We start from the raw sequence: 21,967 nt of genomic DNA, 5'->3' as shown, positions 1-21,967 counted from the left end.
TCATTTTTTGCCCAAGCCCATTTTTCGTCCCTATATTTTTATCTAAAGCCTCCCACTTTTCGAGTGAGCTTTCGGGCTGGGCTGGATGGCCCAACCTATGATCAGGTCTAATCTCCATCATAATACATTTGAGGGGAAGCAAACCTTATTAGCCCCTCTCTCTCCTAGTTCAACTAGGAGATTGTTTTTCTATTAAATAGACATTAAATGCATTCTACTTAATCAACTACGGTTTTACTTCCTCTCACTGTAAATAGATGGAACCGGTAGGGCTAAAGATATAGCAAGTTATATACAACTTTGAGATATTGTTGTTTTGCCCGAAAATAGTAAGAATTTATTTTTAAGTATAAATTCTATTTTTCGAGAATAATAATTCTATAAGAGAGAGTTTTTACTTTCCCACTGAAAGTAAAGAAAATATTTTTTGCTTTTGTGTTTGATTCGAAAGTGTTCAAGTCCACACTCGAAGTAGTTCGTGATATGAGAATAGCGAAGAAAGCCGGTTGGTTGAAACCCGAGAACAATAAGGATCCGTCTAGCCTAAAACATCAATTTTAGAAAAAAAATTTATTACTATAAATATCACAAACCGACTCGACTTTCAAAATTTTGTTTTTTCACTGTGTAAGAAACTGATTTTTAAATCAGATTTTTTTCTAATAGGTTGTTAAAAGTCAATGGAGATCCATATAAGACTTTCTCCATATCTATCTCATAGTAAAATTGAAATAGAAATCGCTTCTCCCAAAGATATGTATTGTATCACCTCTTAACAAATGCTAAAAATTTGCCATAGTGTTCCACATCGCCTGGAAATGTACCACTCTTGTCGTTAAAAGACATCCAACCAGATCAAACACTTTAGGCGCTGACTCTTGCTCTCCATTTGTCGAAATCTGCGAAACATATTCCTCGCCAATTGATATACTAGGATCTACAATCCCATTATCCATTGAAACACAGTGGAAAAATAAACCAACATTGGCCACCGCACAACAAATTAGAAAGCCCTAAAAAAGTGCCACATAGAAGAAAACTAATGGTATGACTTGTAATAATTGAAAGTTAAATTTTTAAAAAATTAAATTTTTTTAACATACTAAAAATTAAAATCACATTTCTATTAATTAAATTCCTAAAAAAATTATTAATTTTCATCATATCAAAATTTACCTAAATATTAATTTTATCTTTTTTATATAAATTTTTATAAATATAACATTTACATATTTTATTTTCATGGGTAAATTACACTAAAAATCACTCAACTTTGGGGTAGCTAACAAAACAGTTGCTCAAGTTTCAATTCAGTCACTCAAATTTCAAAAAAATAACAAAATAGTCACCACTAACCATTTTTCGTTACAGACGTAACAAAGCTACCATTTTCCGTTACAAACTTAATGGAGCTGCCATTTTTCATCCCCCTATCACTGCTCTCCCATCCCTCTTCGTCTTCCCTACCATCCCTCCCCTACTCTAATTCTCTCTCCCTCTTCCCATTTTCCCTACCATCCCTCCTCCTACTCTGATTTTTTCCCTATTCCCCATTATCCCTTTGCTAACCCTCTTCTGTATGTTTGAAAAGTAAATCCAAATTCAGCGCAATTTTACCTATTTGCCAAATTCTATTCCTCTTTTACTCTTCCCAACTTCAGCGCAAAATTTAGCTTTCAATCTCTTTTAGACCACCCCCCCAAAAATCTCTTTGCCTTTTTTGATGAATTTCTCGATTAATGATCATCAGTAGAAGGTAATCCTTTCATGAACTTTTCTTCTTTTTCTTCAATACGATGATCAAAATAATTTGTTCAAGTTTTTGTAGCTTTACCATTATTCTTCCTTAGATTGTCAAACAATACAATAAAAGTTGAAAAATTCCCTTTTTAGATCTTGTTGAGGATTTTAATTGATTTTATAAGCCTTCACTGAATCTCGGTCGTGATTAGATATGAGATTCTAGAGCTTTGGAGGATTCTTAGGATATTTATATGATAATAGGTCATAAATTTTTAGTCCATCCCAATTTCTCAGTACTTCTTTGTTTGGTTAGTAAGAAGAAGGTAGGTGTTAAAACTTATAGCTTTTTAGGGTTATTTTTCCTAGTTGATCTGTGAGAGAAACTTGGTTTGATTGACCGCAACTAATTGAATCGGGTATATGAGGTTGGGTTTCTCTTTTATAGAATATTCCAACAATAGATAAATAATGGAACTTTAAGTTTGTTTTTCCTGCAAGAAAATGATAAATTGTAGGGTTTGGATTTCAGCTTAGATGGATGGTTTGAGTTTGGGATGCGGGTTTTTATCAAGTCTGAATGGAGGGTTGTTTGATCTTGAGCTATCCATTCAGAGAAAGCAGCATCCATAGAATCATATGGTCATGATGATTGGCCTTGAAAATGAGCATCGTTCCACTGGATTAACGGAAGTAAAAAGCTCAAGCTAGAAAGGTTTTTCGATGAATTTTAGTAAAGAGAAGGGAGTTAGTCCGGTGATTGATATAACTGATAGAAGCGTGAGTGTAGAAGATGAACCAAGTTGTAGCAAAATTGGAAATGGTGAGAAGTGCAACGGCAAGAATGGATGGCCCTGGAAGAGAATGAAATGGAAGGACAATGTGGTTAGGCTTCTAATAACAGTGGTAGTGGGGAAGAGGGGGAGAGGGAGAGAGAATCATAGTAGGGGAAGGATGGTGGGAAAGAGGGAGAGGGATGGGAGAGCAGTGATACAGGGTGGAAAATGGCATCTTCGTTTAATAGAAAATGGTTCGTGGTGACTGTTTTGTTAACTAACCTAAAATTGAGTGACTGTTGGTGCAATTTACGCTATTTTCATTTATGGAGTAGTGATTTTATTTAACTTGACATCATCTTTAGTCACTCATGAGTGACATATATATTTGAGAGTTTATAACCTATTCATTAAAAAATTAAAAATAGATATATTTATTAAAAATTGATATAATATTTTATAATATTTTTTTGGAAATTATCAGACGGGTAATTAGTTGATAAAAAAGAAACACAAAAGAAACTTACCAGGTAGGTCCACAAAACAATGAAGCCCATAGAACAAGTCTAAACATTCGGGCTTGAACAAGGCCTACCGAAAAAAGCAAAAACAGAAAAACAAAATAAAAATACAGAGAACACCCTCGTCTGATTCATAGCTGGCACCCACTAGATGTCATCATTTTTAATACCAAAGGTTCCAGTCCCCAGGAAGTAGTTTCCAAAAACCAACAGACCATAATTTACTTCCTTAATCTCATCCCAAAACCGAAATGCCTTCATTAGCCAATCTTCAATCTGGTTCTCTCCTTCTACACGAACCAACTTTCGTTGCGTCTTGCTCAGGCAGTTCGTCCAGAAGTTAAGTTCGTGACCCATTTCTCATCGCTTCCCTATCTAGTTCGTGAGCCATTATGTTCGCTGATCTTGGAATGTGTTTAAATAATAGCTGATGAAAGAATCATTTTTGACATTGTATGTTCCTTATCAAAGCCCCTATCAATGATCTATCCACCAGATCTGACTTACTTTTCTTTATAACTGATGTTGAATCCCCTTCAATTATTACTGATGTAAATCCCTTTTGTTTCCCCAGTAAACTGCTTGGGGACACACATGTGCCTCTACTACAAACAAAGAAGCAACTGCCCTATGTACCACTGCTTTAGAGGCAAGAATCTCTCCAGATGCATTTCTCGCAACCACCCCTGAAGCCGATTTAGCCTGTGCCTCATCAAAGTCCGCGTCAAAATTCAATTTAATATTAGACCCATTCGGGGGGGCACCATTCCACATTTACGTTTTCCTTGGTCAATTTACTAGTCTCGCACTCGTCTATTTCCTTAACATACCTTATGACCCATGCAGCAATATCACAACCCCTACTTCTCTTCCCCTCATATAACCCCTTATTTCTGTCAGTTTAGATCACCTACAAGGAACAGCAGAATAAACAATATTGCAACCCAATACTGCTTTTAAATACCCAAGTAAGCCATTCCCAGCAATCCATATTTATTCCTGCCAATACGCAATCAAGATTTAAGCTTACCCAGACTTCTCGTGTAACAGGACAGTATCGTAAAAGGTGATCAACATTCTTAATAGCCCCTCCACATCTTGGGCGCGCTATCTCCGTCACCATTCTTTTTGTGAACAAATTAGCTAGAGTAGGAATAAAATTCCAGGAAATTTTCCAAATGTAAATCTTAAATTTGGCTGAAATATGAATGTTCCAAAGTTTTTTGTAAAAATATTCCATCTCAGTCTGTAAATAATTAAGATTAGTATTATCCTCATGTAATAGCTTGTAGGCACTTCACACAGAAAACTCCTCAAAAGGTTCCCCTCGCCAAACCATCATATCATCACGAGCTTCCACAACCAAAGGGACTTTCAAAATTCTATCAGCATTGTCCCTTGATAAGGTAGAATTGATAAGCTCAATTTTCCATTCTCTTAACTGTGCATCAATTAAGTCCGAAACCATATTGACCTCACCATTACAAATGTTTGTTGATACTTCATTGCTTTCAGTCCCCGAAAGCCACGCATTAGCCATAATTGAAATTTTCTCCTCAGTTTCTACCCTCCAACACAAACCGCTCTTCAGCAAGCCCTTAGCAACCCACACACTCTTCTAGGTATATGAAGGTAGATTCCCTAACTCAGCATTTAAAAAGTTAGTATTCGAAAAAATACTTAGCTTTCAAGACTCACGATAATAATGAAGTTGGATGATTAATAATACGCCACCCCTGTTTTACTAATAAGGCAACATTAAACTTGGTCAAACTACGAAATTCCAATCCCCCATTCTCCTTTAATCCACATGGTCGATCCCAACCGCACTAATGAATCCCTCTTCTTCCATGACCTTTTTGCCACCAAAATCGAGCCATTATACTTTCCAAATCACCACAAAAAGATTCTGGAAGCAAGAAACATACCATAGACTAAGTCGAAATGGCTTGCAAAACTGCCTTTATAAAGACCTTCCCCCTTGTAAAAGAAATCTCACACTCCAATTCTCAATTATTTGCCTCATGCGATCTTTTAAAATCTGAAAAGAAGCTTTCTTATTTTTCCCTACCATGTTTGACAAGCCAAGATATCGCTCCATATTATTCGAATGCCTAACCCCAAGAATATTAGAAACAACACTTCAAGTCCTTTTAGGAGTATTTGTACTATAAAAGACGGCGGTTTTTCATAATTCACACATTGCCCAGAACAACTCTTGTATTCACTCAATATTGACTTCAAAATTTCTGCTCCCCCCTCACTTGCTTCACCAAACAAGATACAATCATCAACAAATGATAAATGTGAAATCAGAGGACCACTTCTACTTGCTTTTACACTTTTTATCAAACCATCCCTCGAAGCTAGTCTCATAAGCGATGAGAGACCCCCACTACAAATCAAAAATAGAAAATGACTAAGAGGATCTTCTTATCGAAGACCCCTCATCGGTTTAAATATTGTCCCTGCTTTTTTGTTCACAATTGTAAAATAAGAGACAATTGAGATGCATTTCATTATAATCTCTACCCACAAAATATAGAACCCCATTCGTAGCATCATTGCCTTTAGAAAAGACTATTCAACTCTATCATAAGCCTTACTCATGTCCAGCTTTAGTGCCATAAACCCTTTCTTCCCTATTCTCTTTTGTCGAAATGTATGCAAGATCTCATAAGTAAGAAAAACATTATCCAAAACAAGCCTTCCCAGTACAAAGGCACTTTGAGCGCTATCAATGCAATCCTCCAATACGTGTTTAAATCGGTTAACAATCATCTTCGCTATCACTTTATACAAAACATTGCATAGACTAATTGGTCTAAAATTACAAGGTTTTCCAGTTGGGAAACTTTAGGAATTAACACAATATTTGTAACATTAACAGAATCCACATACATACTTTCTTTCAATATGCCTAAATAGAAGTCAACTACATCCGTTCCAACAATATGCTAGAATTATTTGAAAAACAAAGTCGAAAATCCATCGCCCCCAGATGCCTTTTAGGACCCATTTCCTTCATTGCCAACACAACTTCCTCCTTCATGAATTTAGCAATTAGCTTCAAGTAAGACGCATCTCTCAATTCCTGAAAGGATATGATCAAATTTTCAGCACCCCTTTGATGAGAAAAGGTTTTGAAAATAGTTTCGGGCAATATTCTCTATATACCTCACATCTCGTCTCTCTCCCATCTTCATTCTTTAAACTCCGAATGGTATTCCTTCTTTTCCTTTGCGAGGCGTAACTATGGAAGAAAGCTGTATTTTTGTCTCGCAACTTTAGCCAATTTACTCGAGCCCTTTGCTCTCAATACATCTCATCTTTATCAATCTCGAGATTTAGATGGAATTTTGCATCAATTAATTATGCTAAATTCTCATCAGTTCTTTCTCTACCCATCAAAATCTCCAAATTTGCTATCAACTCATTCTTACGACCCGCCCTTTTGTGTTTAACCGAGGTCGCCCATCGTACCAAACGCTGTTGTAACTTGTTCAATTTTTGCAAAATGTCGCCTTTGGTGGACCTCCATAAGCTTCTTACTTATTCCTCGAAAGAATCCTCCTTTACCTACCATGACTCAAAACAGGCTTTCCTTTAGACAAGTTGTTCAATCTTGTGTTTGTTTGAATAAGAAGAGGACAATGATCTGAAAAAGAATGTGGCAAATGTTGAATCTCTACAAACGAAAACAAATTAAGCCACTCCATATTCGCTACTCCTCTATCCAACCTTTCACGAATGTTAGTCTCTTGCAGATTTCCTCTTTCCCAAGTAAACCAAGTTCCCATATACCCTACATCCAATAACTTGCAATCCATTAAAGCGTCCCTAAAAGCTGCCATTCTCCTCTCATCCCTTGGTACCCCTTCCACCTTCTTAAAAGAGTACAAAATTTCATTAAAATTGCCACAAACCATCCATGGTAAACCCTGCAAGTGACTTAAATTTCTCAGCAAATTCTAAGAAACCTCTCTATTATGCGCATATGGTGAACCATAAAATCCAATGAACCTCCAAAACTTTTCGCTATCACTCTCTTGAAGTTCAACATCAATATGAGAGTCAAAATAATATTTTAGACTGACTGTAATATTTTCCTTCCATGCCAGACACAATCCACATTTTGAACTAACCAATGCAACATCAATCCCATTCAAAAATCTGCATCTCCTTCTTACACCCTCCATTTGCATCCTATCGATCTTAGTCTCCATAAAGAAGACCATTTGGGGATTATACATCTTCAGCAAATGCCGAAGTCTACTAAAAGCCCCTAAACTCCCCAATCCACGGACATTCTAGCTTATTATTTTCATTGTGACCGCTCGGCTTGTCCTTTGGCAGCCGCCGATAACAAAAGGCTTTTTTCCAACACTCTCTTATTTCTAAGAACTAGGGAACCTATCTCCTCCTCCTCTAGAAATTTATCACTCTCCTTTCTAGGCCTTTTTTTCCCATCTCCCTCTTCAATCGCACAATCCTCGCCATCATGTTCCATATTTGCTTGTTCTTGCGTTTTTAAAGACCCTACCGCCAAATCAGAAACCCAATTCAAATTCCCTTCCAAATTAACCCCTAGAATGGGGTCAACAAAATTCCTAAACAACCTCTATTCGTAGCCTCCCAGTTGTATCTACCCAAGTCATGCCTTTCGATAGAACTCCCTCTTTGAATTCCTCCCCCATCATCACGTAGCCAGACACTATTCATTGCGAGAGCTCTTCTAGATTTAGCTCGTAGTGACAAATCCTAGCCCATCTCAGCAACTTCAACTCCTAACTCCATCTTAGAATGACAAAAAGAATCACTATGTCCTAACCGTCCACAAAAGAAACAAAATAGAGTTAATCGTTCATATTTAAACTGACATAAGAGCAAATTCCGAACGAAAATAGAACCTTTTTTCTTTCTCCTCAGAGGTCGTCTCATATCCAACTGAACCCTTATTCACAAATAATTTCATACTCCCTTCCCCATATTTGAACCATTGCATTGTAAAAATTTTCTAAGAAAATCCCTAATTTGCCTTGCCAACACTTCAAAGAAAAACCCTTGGGCACTTCATAAATTTGTACCCAAAAATCCGCAAAGATTAGGGGCACCTTGAACGAATCTTCTCCTTTCCTCAAATGATGCAACATCAACAAATGATTATTAAAAGTCCACCTGGACTCTTTTAGTACCCTCTATCCATTTGTGGTAAAATCTAAAGGAAAATCTTTTTCCCCTTATATCCAAGATCTGATTGCGGGGGATTTGCCATTATACTTGTCATAGTTGAAAAGTGTATAATGCTTGCTTTAAAAACACCACACTAAACAAAATCCGACTTCCTCCATTCCCGAATCAGGTTCCAAAGATAACACAGCCAAATCTCTTTCTATTGAAATAGATCTACCGATAAACAAACCAATCGGTGAAGATAATAAAAACAAAACCCCTAATACAAAACAACGCCGTCAAAGATCCTTCAAGAAAACTATAAAACTAACATAAACCTAAAAACAAGAAGCTGCTAGGGGCAGCAGACAGAAACATGCTAAAAAAGCATACTCGTGTGATAATCTTTTTAAAATTTTATAATATTTAGTAATATGTTTAAGTTAGAACTGATTTATAAAAAAATAAGAAGTGTAGGCGAAGATGGTTAATTTATATTTATATGTATAGTTTTTGGGTGAAGGGTTTTGGAAATTCTTTCAAGCAACAAATTTTGTAATGGCCAATCAGTCCTCCCGTTACCCAATCCTCTGCGCTTCCTTCAATCAAGACAACAGGTAAGTTTTAGCCGAAGTTCCTAATTGTTTTCTCCGTTTAATTATATATCGCTTAATTTACGTGCTTTTGATTGATTATATACTTATATGTTTGGTTACAATTTTGCAGTGGTTTTGCAATAAGCACTAAAGATGGCTTCAAAATTATCGATTCAAACACCGGAAGGCTCTGCTACGATCGTGGTGAGTTAATTTCGCAAATATTATTTTATTACTGATTTTGAACTAATTTGTTCGAAGCTTTAAATCAAATAATTGATTGATTTCTTTTTAATTTCTTGTTATTTATACGATAGCTGTTGGAGCTTTTATTATTGTTGAAATGCTGTATAGTTCAAGTCTTCTCGCCATTGTCGGAGCCGGTGAACAGGTGCTTCACAAATTTACTCTTTTTTGTTAATGGTATTTTTGTTCTGATTTTTTATTATAATTTTAGCAATCAAGTTTGTAGATGATAATGAATTACTATTGCTGCAGCCATCTTTATCTCCACGCCGTCTCTGTTTGTTCAATACAACAACCGGTGCTCCTCTCCGAGAAATGACTTTCCTGACTTCAATTCTTGCTGTTCGCTTAAATAGGAAAAGGTAAAAAAGGTGTATTTAGTTTAGAAGATAAAAGGACTTTAAAGCTCCATAGTGCACCCATTTGGGATATTTTAGTGCAGACTCTTCTGTCTATTTATGTATGATTTTGTCTAGATGTAACTCAGGACGGTGCCATCTGCAAACAACTTTTCAATGTTTTGTAACTACCTAATTATGGTCTGCAGAGTTTCCCCTTAGAACTAGCAATATTAGAGATGAAATGATACATCATATTCATACACAGATAAATAACTCAAACATGACAAGAATACACGAATACTTCAAAATCTGTATAATATGAATTATTAATTATTAATGTATAAAAAATTTATATAAATAAATGACCTTAAACACGATGATGACATGACAAAATACATGAACATGGCACAGATACACAAATTACTAGGTAACCTTTTTTCTCTTCTAGGAAATTGACTCTTTATTTGCATGATTTGGGCATTTGAACAAGATGAAATATTTGTTCTAGTGCTGTCCATTTCATAGGTTTTGCCTAGATCAATTGCTTGACATAGAATAGTTAAGAAAGCGATAAGATATATGCTTTAAGGATCTTTTAATCTTGTGTTTCTATGCTATATTTGCTAGGTTAATTGCTTGTGTGATGCTTTCTCCATTTTTGCAAGAGCTGGTGGAAATTGTTGTGATTGGTGTTTGTTCTGTTAACATATTTAAGCAATCTTTAGTGTGTTCAATGTTGTTAAGATGTTAAAAATTGACAAAAAGGGTCTGAAGACTGCTATGTTATGGCTGGTGCGTAAGTGAAATATATTAGAAGAAATTCTAGAAGGTGCACAACTCAATAAGGGCTTGCTTGAGGAGATCTAGAAATAGGTTCTTGTTTTTGTGCCATCGATCTGATTTGAGCTGATTTATGACCATATAAAATTAAATAGTATGTGAATAATAGGATAAGGTTCAGTGATGCTAAGACTTTGTTTTATACTGTTAATGGGTTGACATGATCAGGATGTAAAAGAATAGGTGAAAGGATAAAGTATATCAGATAAAATACAAATATATCTATTACAAGGAACAGAATTAATCTATATCTGATAATCTTTAATTCTTTAACCTATCCTTCTACATCCTCATAATGTAAACCCATTACTAGTATAAATAGAACAGTCTTGTCACATGTTGATATATTATGTCTAGGTAGCTCTAGAGAATCTTTGCTGTGAAATGCTATTCTCTAGTATACTTTAACAATAGTGTGAAAAGAGTGTATTTAAGTTTGCAAATGAAAATGCAAGTTTCTGTAGAAATTGGGTTATACAGATCTCTGAATGGGCAAAAAGTCTCATTTCAAAAAGACTCTTTGATAATTTAATTCCATTTTCATTTGGTTGTTCTCACATGTTTCTGTTTTCTATGTTTCCTAGATTGAGTCAGCCTTTTATGCGTTATGCTATTATTGTGATTTCAATTTTGAGTTTTGACTTATTTTTAGTCATACTTAAATGCACTGAGGTTTGTACATTAGTATCTGGCATCATATTAGATCTACATTAGTCCATTGAATATGATTATCTCCTTTTGTTAATGAATGCTTAATTTGTGTAATTACAGGCTTGTTGTGGTTTTGCAAGAGAAAACATACATATATGATTCAAACAGTCTTTCAATGTTGGATACCATTGATACTGTGCCAAATTTAAAGGGTAAGTAGTATGTGTTTCTTCTGTATATAAGGTGGTTTTTGCTATCTCTCAAGTAGGCCATTATGATGTGAATTGCTTTGTTAAACATGATTGCATGTTGCAATTGTCATGCAGTCGAACCAAGTTATAGTGCCACATTTTGGCAGTTTGTATCTTTGGTGTTTTATCTAAAGACCTTTGAGGGTTGTTAAATGTATCTGATATATTTATGTTTGCTTGGTAGGGAGGATGGAAAATTTTTAAATCCAGTGCTGATGCTATATAAAGTGTGAAGGAGGTTATGAAAGTTGTCATTGGGTTGAAAAGGTTTCCATCCTCCTTACCAATCAAGGCACTGTGCTTGTAGCCGAAGTAATTTCTTTTCTTCTCCTTTTGTGCTGAACTCCTCTGGGTAGAGTTATGTCAGGGTCTGAATTGTTTCTTAATGCAGTAACTTGATGCAAAAGAGCATTACTATAGTTCCACTCTGAGATACGCAAAAGTTGACTTGTATCCAGGTTATTTTCAGTCCTTCAAAATTATTCACTTCTTATTTTTAGATATCCTTTCAGTTAATAAATCAATTTTCTTATGAATACTATGAACTGAGATCGGGATAAGAAATTGGTTATATAATGTTCTCAAACAAAAGAAAGAGAAACACATTACGTGTTAAGAGTATCATATTTTTTATCATCAAGCTCCATGAATCTTTGTGCTTTTGAAGAACAGTGAGAGCAGCTAATCTATGAAAAACTTATCATGAATGGTGATTGTTGATAGTTAATTATGAATTGAAAATGGTCTAGTTATGGGAACTGGAAAGCTTTGTGAGTCATGCAAATACTCCCGAACAAAAAGTATTTTCTTTATTTGGTTCATGAGGGTTTTTTTTTTTTTAATTCTAATTTTTGGTTATTTTCTTTCCTCCAGGACTTTGTGCATTCTCCCCTAGTTTGGAGGGTTGCTTCTTGGCTCTTCCTGCCACCACGGCCAAAGGAGCTGTATTAGTGTACAATGTCATGGAGCTTCAGTTGCATTGTGAGGTTGTGACTGAAAACTGTCATTAGATACCTTAGAAATTGGACAGACAGAGAAAATAGTCAAGCTTTTGAAACTCAAGAGTAATTATCAGATCTGTCTGTCAACATTTGATTAGCCACTTATGTGTTTTGGATTTCTGATAAATATATTTATTCATAAGATAACATTCTGCAGTATTTTCTTAGCCCAAACTGAGTGCATTTAATGTGATGTTATTATCAAATATTTTTATGTAAAAGGAATTAGATGTACTAGCTGTCACGTGCAAGTGTTTAAATTATGAAAAACATTTGTTAAAGAAAAAGTAAAGCAGAAGCAAAGGATGAATAGCTCAAGCACCTTGGCTTCTATTTTGAATAGTTACCCTTCCCTTATCAGAGATTCTTTGTATTTACCTTCCTGTTACTGAGAATCAATAATTTTAGGAACTGCAAGTTTCTAGTTGTGTAATTCTACTGTTAACCTTCTTTTGAGCTGGGAATGACCATTTCTACTCATATCAACTGCTCTGTTTTAATATTGCTATAATTGCCCTTGAATGGAAGAGATTAGTTCTGCTGTTCTTTCTTTGTGCTATTTAATCCTTTAGGTCTGTCACTTTCTAATTTTCATTTTATTGAATCAATTTAGATAGATGCTCACCGGTCTCCTTTGGCTGCAATTGCCTTATCTTCCAATGGGAAATACATTGCAACAGCATCTGAACAGGGAACTATAATCAGAGTTCATTTGGTTTCAGAAGCAACTAAGGTACAGAATTTTACTTCTTGAATTGATGAGACTTATATATGATGTGCGTCTTTTGTACTAGATCATTAGTAAATGGAGGCTGTCAGAGGCACAATTATCCCTTGTTGCTTGAAAATAGGAAGTAATCTTGAGATTGTATGACATCCTCATGCTGCAGAGTTGCAAAGACAAACTTGCTAATGTGACCTTTAAGTGGTTTTCAGTCAAAGGAGAAGGAATGGGAAAGGGCTGGAACAGAAAATTAAGCCAAACCAAAACTTCTTTATATTTGCGCTTCATGCATCTGATAGGACTTGATATCTGAATTGTCTTTGGTACTAGACTTAATAGTAAATACAGCCTGTTACAGCTACAATTATCCATTGTTGGGCAAAGAAAATAGAATGTAAACTTGACTTGCAATAAACTGTATACCTTAAGGAGCATGCCATTAGCCTCTGTCCCCTTAAATTTTAACTTCATATATGGAATCCAACTATCCTTTATTTTCTCAGTCATACAGTTTCCGGAGGGGAACATGCCCGTCAACCATATTTTCATTGTCATTTGCACCATCATTGCAACTTCCAGATATTCTTGTGGCCACAAGCTCTTCAGGTTCTGTTCATATCTTCTCTCTGGGGTTTGAGACAAATCAGAGGTGAGGACTACAAATAAGATCTCCTTCTAGTCTGTACTAGAAAATGTTTCTGACGATCAACATGCATATTGTATAGTGTACCTATGTTATAAAAGAAATTGAAACATGTGGCATTTTTTCACCTTTTATGCAATTTGTTATTCTGTCATATTGTAAATTTTGTTTCCGCAATATACACATGATGTGTATAGGTTTGTATTTGGTATACTGTTTGTGTATAAATCTATACACTGGAAGTGAACCACATCCCCCAATTATATATATGCATGTACTTACCGTGCCCTTTTCTTTATCCCTTTTCTTCAACATGTAACATTCTGCATATGATGGAACTCCGTGGTCCTTAACTTTTTGTGTTCCCTTTATAGGTCCTTGTTGGCAATCCTTTTTGTGTTTTTACTCTTTCTGTATGCATGTTTAACTTTTAGTATAACTAATGTTGACAAACTATAAAGAGACCCTTTGCCCTTTGGAACTTAAATATCACTATCACATACCTTCCATCAGGTACTCTTCTGCATCTCAAAATAGAAACAAATAGGTTTTAAGAATATTTTAACCATGTGTGGCAACTTGAAGATAATTTGGGAACCATAAGAAACATTTTACTTGACATGCTTGAATAATTAATGGGGTTCTATGATTAATTTAAATGAACCTGAGAGACCATTGTAAATTTGCTAACATCCGTGATCATACGGAAGGGTCATAGATATCCTCCTATTTTTTCAAAGCAAATTATATCTTAAACAAGTTTCTTTTTGTCATAGTGTCTGTTTCTGCCCATAAATTTATATGAATGATTTACTGAGTTATGTGACCTTTCTCAAATTTGTTAACTCTAAGCAGGACCAAAATGTCAGGTAGTTTTCTTGGATCAATATTACCTTATTCTGTGAATGATGCACTAGATCCAGCTCACCATCATGTGCTTCACAATGCTGTTTCTGCGGGAGTCAGAAGGTAAATACTGATCAAGTGCATATGTTTAAGCTATAATTTACACTTCCCTTCTTTTTGTTAAGCCATGCTCAAATATGCTTGGTTAATTGCCACTGAAGATGAAATTCATTGAAGTCGCCCTTTTAACTTTTAAATTTAAATGAGTTGACATCTTTTGCTATAAACAATGAACTTAATGTTAGACATGGTTAGATGAAATATGGTTGTTGACTAGATGACCATCCATAACATATGTGCTATAAGATTGCATTGCTAATGCAGCTATGCAGTGGTACGGAAGGTAGACAAAGTTGCTGATTCATCCTCATCTGAGATTGCATCTTGTAGGTCAGTTCTTGGATGCGTCTTAGCTTCAGAATTGTATATCTGTTCATTTACTTTTGTGTTCCCTTCTACTTGCCTTATTTATATGTTCGGTTACCATGCCCCTTCCCCCCGTTCTTTTATTTGCTAACATCAGCATGTTCACAGTGGTATTATCCAAGCAAGAACCTGCCATTCCCAAAGCAAAAATTGAGCAATTGAATACAGTGTTTGAGGCAATGAATCGGCCTAAATTTGAGTTGTTGAAGTTGCATGCATCAATGTACATGGTTTTCAGATTTACTCAAATTTGCATTTCATTTGTAGGGCCATAATATCGTTGATAGCATACAATGGGTACTTTCAGGAATATACCTTCACTCTCAACAGCCAGAACGAGTCTACATGGAGCCTGGAGCGTGAATTCAACCTTGTGGCAGTCATTTCAGGTAATGCGGAAACCTCATGACACCTTTAATGGTCGAACCTCAATCGAAAGGAGTTGTTGTAATACTTAGCTTGATGTGTTAAATTAAATTATTATAGAATAACAGAATTAAAATCTAAGGTTATTATTAGGATCAATGTAATATTATACATGTAAATGTAAATAACTTAATACTGTTTCTCAATATGCATACCTTGTTAACTTAGGTGGCGATTCTTTTGATCAACACAAATTATTTTTATTGAGAAGACGGGGAGATTGGCATTGGAAATGCAAAAGCAAAATTTTCCCTGATCTTCAGAAGAATAAATCAAACATTCCAAATTTTATTTTTGGAAATCTTACCTAAGTTGACCAAAATAATAAAATGCACTTGGGCTGGTTTTTGGATGTTAATGATTATCAAGCATGCAATTTTTTTGAATTGTATAAGGATGCTAAATTTTGATATGTTTCAAATTAAAATTTTTAATTTTAAAAAGGGGACGCAGGTGATAAAGCATTTGATTTTAGTAAATGCTTGTTTTGTTTTGTTCCATCTTGTATTTAAAAAAAAATATAACTTTTTGCCTTTGTAAAAAAATATTATATATATATGAATACTAAATATGGTTTATAAATTAAACTATGTACATTAATAATCAATAATATATATTTTTTACAATATAAAAGTAATAAAGAGTAAGCATTATGGAGTAGTGCAAAATAGTGGAGTATAATAGATTAAACATCTATGAAGGCTCAGTAGCTTGCAAAAGTGGGACAGTCCATTCCTATATGTGACCATAAATTTGTTTAAAAGGAGAAAAGAAATATGTTTAGTAGCTGAGACACTAGTATTGGCACAGGCCCAAGATGGTACAAATTAGGGTCGGGACTTGATGCCAAGTCGTGCTATAATAATAAATTCGGCAAACAATAAAAAGAATTGGTAGCTACTCGTACCGAGTATAGCTTTGGACAGTTGGGTTGCCACCTGTCATCACTGCCCCATCTTTTAACTCTTAGCTTTTGGTATTAGACTTATTTTTTAACTCCTAAGTTTTTTTTGTTTGCTTAGATAACACGTTTCCTTTCGTTTGTTACTGGGGCACACATTTCTTTTTCATTGGGGCTTTAGGGTTTTGCGAAGTTGATTTGGTTGGTTGGGGAGTTCGATATTGATGGAGATAGAGTTAGCAAATTTGAATTTTGCGGATGAAGAGGAGGAATCGATTCCATTTGATAAGGATTCATATGGGGTTGAGGAAGACTATTGATTCTGTTTGGTGGGAAAGCATTAATGGATTGTGTGGTTCATTTTCTTTCGTTAAAAAGAACTTTGGCTGATCTATGGCATTCGTTGGGAGGAGTTTCAATCACAGATATTGGGGAAAAGAGGTATTTATTCTGATTTTTCTATAAAGTAGATATAAATAGGGTAATGGATGGTATGCCTTGGTCATTTAACAACCATCTTATTGTTTTCATCGGCTGAGTAAAGGGGAAGACTCGTTGCAAATTCCTCTGGTTTATACGGATTTTTGGGTCCAAGTTCACAGTTTGCCGGTTGGGGTCGTCTCGGAGGGTTTGGCACAATAGTTTGGAAATTTTATTAGACAGTTTGTTTAGTATGATGATGTTCTGGTGACGAGGGGGATAAGGAGGTATATGCGAATTAGAGTTCAAATTAATGTGAGAATGCCTTTGAAGCGGAAAAAGAAATTAGCCTTGGGACAAAATAGGGAGGGGTATGCTTATTTCCAGTACGAGAGATCACGTTATTTTTTTTTTGTGGAAAGTTAGGCCATGGTGAGAGCTTCTGCCTAGTAAGGATGACAATTGGAGTTTAGGATGTAGAGTTCGGTTGGAATGTTTCATTAAGGACGCAATCAAGAAGGGAAGTCTCGGTGGGTAACAGATGGCTCAGGAAGAATAGCCCGGATAGTTCCCAAGGGGGTGGTAATCCACTTGGCATTGATGTGGATGGGCGTAGTGAAGGAAGGAATTTTGGTGATACCCAAACTGTTAATTCCTATCTGAATAGTTGGGTAGAGATGGAATTGTGACTAAATAAGGAGACTGGAGACAGAGGCAAATGGGATTTAACTCCGAGGATAGCCCAATTGTGTAATGTGATGAGAAGAAAAGGCAATGAACCTAGAGAGAGAAAACTTGTTCTGGTACTACTGTTTCACTGGATGAGACTCATGAAATATCGACAATCGCTAGACAACAGGCTGGCCAGAAGCAATGAAAATATTTAGTTGGAACATTTATGGATTGGGCCATCCAACGGGCGGCTAATTGCTTCAAGAATAAGGTGAGGCATGTTCAGCCCCAAATTTTGTTTCTAATAGAGACAAATTTGAGCGAAAGGAGAATGGAACATGGTCATCTAAAGTGTGGTTTTGTTAACTGAGTAGATGTGGGAGCTTATGGTTCGAAAGAGGGTTTGTTGTTGGGATGAAGGGGTGAGTATATGGTGCAATTAAGTGTGGAAGTTTAGGAAAGAGAGGGTATGTCGACTTAGAGACTTACGGGGTTATTTGGAGCATCGGAAGAATAGAAAAGAGGGGAGTCATGGGATTTGCTAAAGAGGTTGGGGAGCTTTCAAGAGTTACCATGTATGGTAGTGGGGATTTTTAATGAGATTATGTTCTCGTTTGAAAAAAGGGGGCGGTTGCGGAATAAAAGAAATATGGCTCATTTCAAGGAGGTTTTAGAGGAGTGCGATCTCAGTGATTTGGGTTTTTTCATGACGATGATTCACATGGGAAATGGGTCGTTTGTCGAAAAATAATGTTTGAGAAAGAAATGATAGAGGGGTTGCTAATTTGGCCTGGTGGGAGAGTTTTTTGGGATATTCTTTAAAACACTTGCCTCATGTTTTTTCTGATTATTGTACGATTTTGGTTGATTTGGGGGATGTTAGTAGAGGTAGTACGATTTGGGGGAAGAGAGGGTTTAGATTTAATGCGAACTGGATCTTGGAGGACTGCTGTGAACAACAGGTGAGAATTTTTGGGGAGGTGAATATTGATGATGTCCCTACGAAGTTGGAAAAGCTTGGGAAGGTTCTTAAGAATGAGATGGGAGGAATTTCTTCCAATAAAAGACTAACGTCAATAGCTCTAAATATGCGATTGGCTAATATGAGTTCGGCTGATCTGGATTATGAAACGTTAGCAGAGTTGGAAGAGGTTAAGTTGGCTCTGAATTTGGAAGCTAATAAAGAGGAGTTGTTTTGGGAGCAGCGCGCAAGGGCGAATTGGCTTCCATTTGGGGATTAATATACGTCCTTTTTTCACAATCTAGCAAACAAACGAAAAAAAGAAGAATACAGTGAAGAAGCTGAAAGGGCTGATTGAGGAATTAGTAGAAGGGGAGGAGAAGATGGCAAGGGTGGCGAGTGATTATTTTAAAGGGATGTTTACTGCTTCGCAAACAATGAGTTGTTACAATATGTTGTTTGGGATCCCGAATTGCATTCAAGAGGGTATGAACAATGAGCTTATTGCGAAATTTTGGGTTGAAGAAGTTGTGGAAGTAGCAAAGAGTATGACACCATTAAAGGAATCGGGTATGGATGGCTATCCTGCACTCTTTTATCAAATATACTGGTACATTGTGTGGGCAGGGGGAGATATCTTAGTATTGTTTAGATGTTCTGAATAGGAGGAATGAGGTAGAGGTTACCAGTAGTACTAGTATTGTGCTTATCTCGAAAGTGAATGCTCCGAATAGTATGTCGCAACGAATAGTATGTCGCAATTCAGGCCGATTAGTCTATGTAATGCGGTTTATAAGATAATTTCTAAAGTAGTGATGAAGCACAAGCGACATTTGTTCTGGGTAGACAAATTATGAATAATGCACTTATTGCATACGAGGTATTGTATTCATTTAAACAAAAACAAGATGGGGCACGAGGGGATTTTGCGCTGAAACTAGATATGAGTAAGGCTTATGATAGGGTGGAATGGAGTTTCATAAAAAAAGTGACACCTCGTATGGGGTTCTATGATAAATGGGTGTCACTGGTGATGGGGTGCGTTAGAACGGTTAAGTATTTAGTTCTGTTCAATAGGGTTCATTAAAAGGAGTTTAAGCCTTCTACAAGGTTAAGACAAGGAGATCTGCTGAGTCCTTATTTATTTTTTATATGCGTGGAAGGTTTTTCTACTCTTCTTAAAAAGACAGGCTGAAGGGACCATTAAAGGCATAAGGTTAGGTTGGAGTAGATTGTTTTTAACTCATCTGCTTTTTGCAAATGATAGTATCTTGTTTGGGGAGGCAAGTCTGGATAGTGCGAATGCTATTAAATCAACTGTGACTGAATATGAAGAAGTTTAGGGATAGCTGATCAATTTTAGGAAGTCTAATTTTCTTTAGCAGTAATGTGTTAAGTGACACATGGGAACAGATTTCGGAGGTGCTTAGTGTGAGAGTTTTTTGTAATCCAGAATAGTATCTTGGTTTACTGACCATGGTTGGTAGGAGAAAGAATGAGGCTTTTGCGAGTTTTAAAGATATGTTTAAGAAGTGTATTGAAAGCTGGACTGTTCGTCAGTTGTCACTCAGAGGTAAATAAGTTTTTATCAAGTCAATTTTATAGGTCATTCTAGTTTATACAATGCAATGCTTTTTGTTACCTGTTACTTTGTGTTGTGACCTGGAAAGTATTATTAGTAAGTTTTGGTGGAAAAATTCTAAAACAAAGAAAGAGATCCATTGGTGCGACCGGAAGATGATGTGCAAGCCGAAAGCACAAGAAAGTTTGGGCTTTAGCGACTCAGCGAAGTTCAATATTTCATTGCTTGCTAAATAGGGTTGGAGATTAGTAATGAAACCATGCTGTTAGTTTGTTTTAGTCATGAAAACTAAGTACTATCTAAATAATGATTTTATGAGTGCCAGTTTAAGATCTCACCGTTCATATACCTGGAGGAGCATTTGGGGTGCTTGGAGGTTTTTGGAACAAGGTATAGGGTGGAGAGTTGGAAATGATAGAATGATAAACATTTGGAATGATGCTTGGTTACCGGGCCCTGAACAAGGAAAAATAGTAATTCGGAACATTGATATTAATTATATAGTGGTGGCAGATCTTATTAACACTGAGTCGGGTACTTGGAAATCGAAGGCCTTGCGAGATCTATTTGATGAGGAGCAAGTGAGCAGAATAATGATCATTCCAATTATCAGAGTTGAGCTCGGGGATGAGAGGGTTTGGAGAGGTGATAATACAAGAGTATAATTGGCAAGGAGTGGGTACAAATGGTTGCTAAATGGGGATGCAAAAATATCAATTGGGGAAGCGGTACAACAAGATATGCTATTATATAATTTTTACAACAAATTGTGGAGACTTAAGAATTGCAAGTAAAATAAAAATTACAATCTGAAAATTGACTAAAAATTACATTCCTACGTTTGGTAATTTACAGCTGAGAAAGTTGGTGGTGGTGAATTGTTACCCCTTTTGTTGTTTAATGGAAGAGTCAGTGAGCCACATTTTTCGGGACTATTCGTTCACCAAGTGTGTCCTGCAGGGGTTGGGTATAGATGTCTTACTTATTAACCAAGGGCAAAGTTGGAAAACATGGTTAGCAAATTTATTTGTTAATACTGGTGAAGAACAATGCAACAAGCATTATGCAGAATGGCGATGCATGGTGTCTGCCAATGACAAATGTGGTTAAAGTTAACTTTGATGCATCGTTTAACATGCATGATCATAGTTCGGTGTCAGAGATAATTTTTAGAGACAGTGAGGGGTATATTTGGCACCATGTACGTACCTGAATAATTTTATGGCCGACTCAACTACAGTAGAGGTGAGAGCCTGTTTACAAGTGGTGACAGTGGCTGAAGAATTGGGATTTTGGGGATTGGTGGTGAAGGGGGACCCCTTGACTGTCGTTAAAAAAGTTTGGCCACTGGGGGAGGAAAGATCGAGCATTGCCGTGATAGTAAAAGAAATTATGGAAAGGGTTCAAAGATTCGAAGAACTCACCTTTAGATTTGGGGGTAGACCGGTGAATCAAGTGGCGCATGCTATGGAAGAGGAAGGAAAACAGTAGTCGTCATTGAGGGTTTAGATTGAGGAAACGCCGCTAAGGGAAAAAGCAAAGGTCGAAAGAGATAGAAAAAATCTACAGTGAAGGAGTTGAATGGGTCGGAGAAAATGGTTATTGAGGCTTTCGACGGTTCAAAGCTACAGGATCCATCGTGATTTTCTTAGTGCTACTAATCTCTGGGAGCAAGACGATGGTTGTAACGAAGCCAGGGTGATGGGGCAGCTGTGTTCTTGTCGAAAGAGTCTTGGTTTTTTTTGGGTTTTGTTTTTTTGGGGTTTCTTGAGAAGAGAGTGGGTTTTCTTTTGGTTTTGTTTTTCTGGTTTTCTTAAGTTTTCATTAATTAGGGGCAGCCACTACCGTTTTGTGTCACTTGCTTGGTGACAGATGTAACTCATACATATTTGCATTTATTTCTTGATAATGGCATTTCATTGGTTTTTAGTCAAAAAAAAAATTTTCTTCGCTTTTACTTGTTTTTGGTATGACGTGAGTTGCACGCTTATATTTTTAATTTAACAATATTTACAAATAGAAGATTTTCAAATTATAGTTAAATAATTGTATAATATTAAAAGAATATTTTTTTATAATGATTGAAAGATAGGCACACAAAAAAATTTACACGTTTATTTTTTAATTCATTAAATAATACCCTTTTACAATAAATAATATATTTTACATTA

The 21,967-nt window shown here is 36.0% G+C and overlaps 1 protein-coding gene and 1 long non-coding RNA gene across 5 annotated transcripts; one reads left to right on the top strand and one right to left on the bottom strand.

Annotated features, from left to right (window-relative positions):
- Positions 1-1,437: 1,437 nt before the first annotated feature.
- Positions 1,438-15,406, top strand: LOC107912975 (autophagy-related protein 18b). 2 transcript variants are annotated; one of them, XM_016841373.2, is made up of 12 exons: positions 1,438-1,756; positions 8,733-8,826; positions 8,936-9,009; positions 9,123-9,196; positions 9,304-9,413; positions 11,004-11,095; positions 12,008-12,120; positions 12,749-12,868; positions 13,363-13,508; positions 14,358-14,471; positions 14,733-14,798; positions 15,102-15,406. In XM_016841373.2, the coding sequence occupies exons 2-12, from the start codon at positions 8,768-8,770 to the stop codon at positions 15,241-15,243; spliced, it is 1,110 nt and encodes a 369-aa protein (XP_016696862.1). In that variant the 5' UTR covers positions 1,438-1,756; positions 8,733-8,767; the 3' UTR covers positions 15,244-15,406. The 2 variants fall into 2 exon arrangements, 1 of the variants encoding a protein (XP_016696862.1); XR_005912613.1 differs by lacking the exon at positions 1,438-1,756 and adding an exon at positions 14,943-15,057 and having other exon boundaries at positions 8,313-8,826; positions 15,142-15,406.
- Positions 14,576-21,758, bottom strand: LOC107912998 (uncharacterized). Of its 3 annotated transcripts, none has more exons than XR_005912614.1 (3): positions 21,006-21,758; positions 15,150-20,750; positions 14,576-14,963 (listed from the first exon to the last, which is right to left on the bottom strand). It is a non-coding gene; the product is annotated as an uncharacterized lncRNA (long non-coding RNA). The 3 variants fall into 3 exon arrangements; XR_001688383.2 differs by having other exon boundaries at positions 15,150-15,246; positions 15,416-21,757; XR_005912615.1 differs by having other exon boundaries at positions 15,150-15,246; positions 20,135-21,748.
- Positions 21,759-21,967: the final 209 nt, after the last annotated feature.

The sequence above is a fragment of the Gossypium hirsutum genome, chromosome D04, assembly GCF_007990345.1.
Source record: "Gossypium hirsutum isolate 1008001.06 chromosome D04, Gossypium_hirsutum_v2.1, whole genome shotgun sequence".
NCBI classification, from domain to species: Eukaryota; Viridiplantae; Streptophyta; class Magnoliopsida; order Malvales; family Malvaceae; genus Gossypium; species Gossypium hirsutum.
Note: the sequence above shows the minus strand (reverse complement) of the source record. Positions and strands in the feature narration are given on the sequence as shown.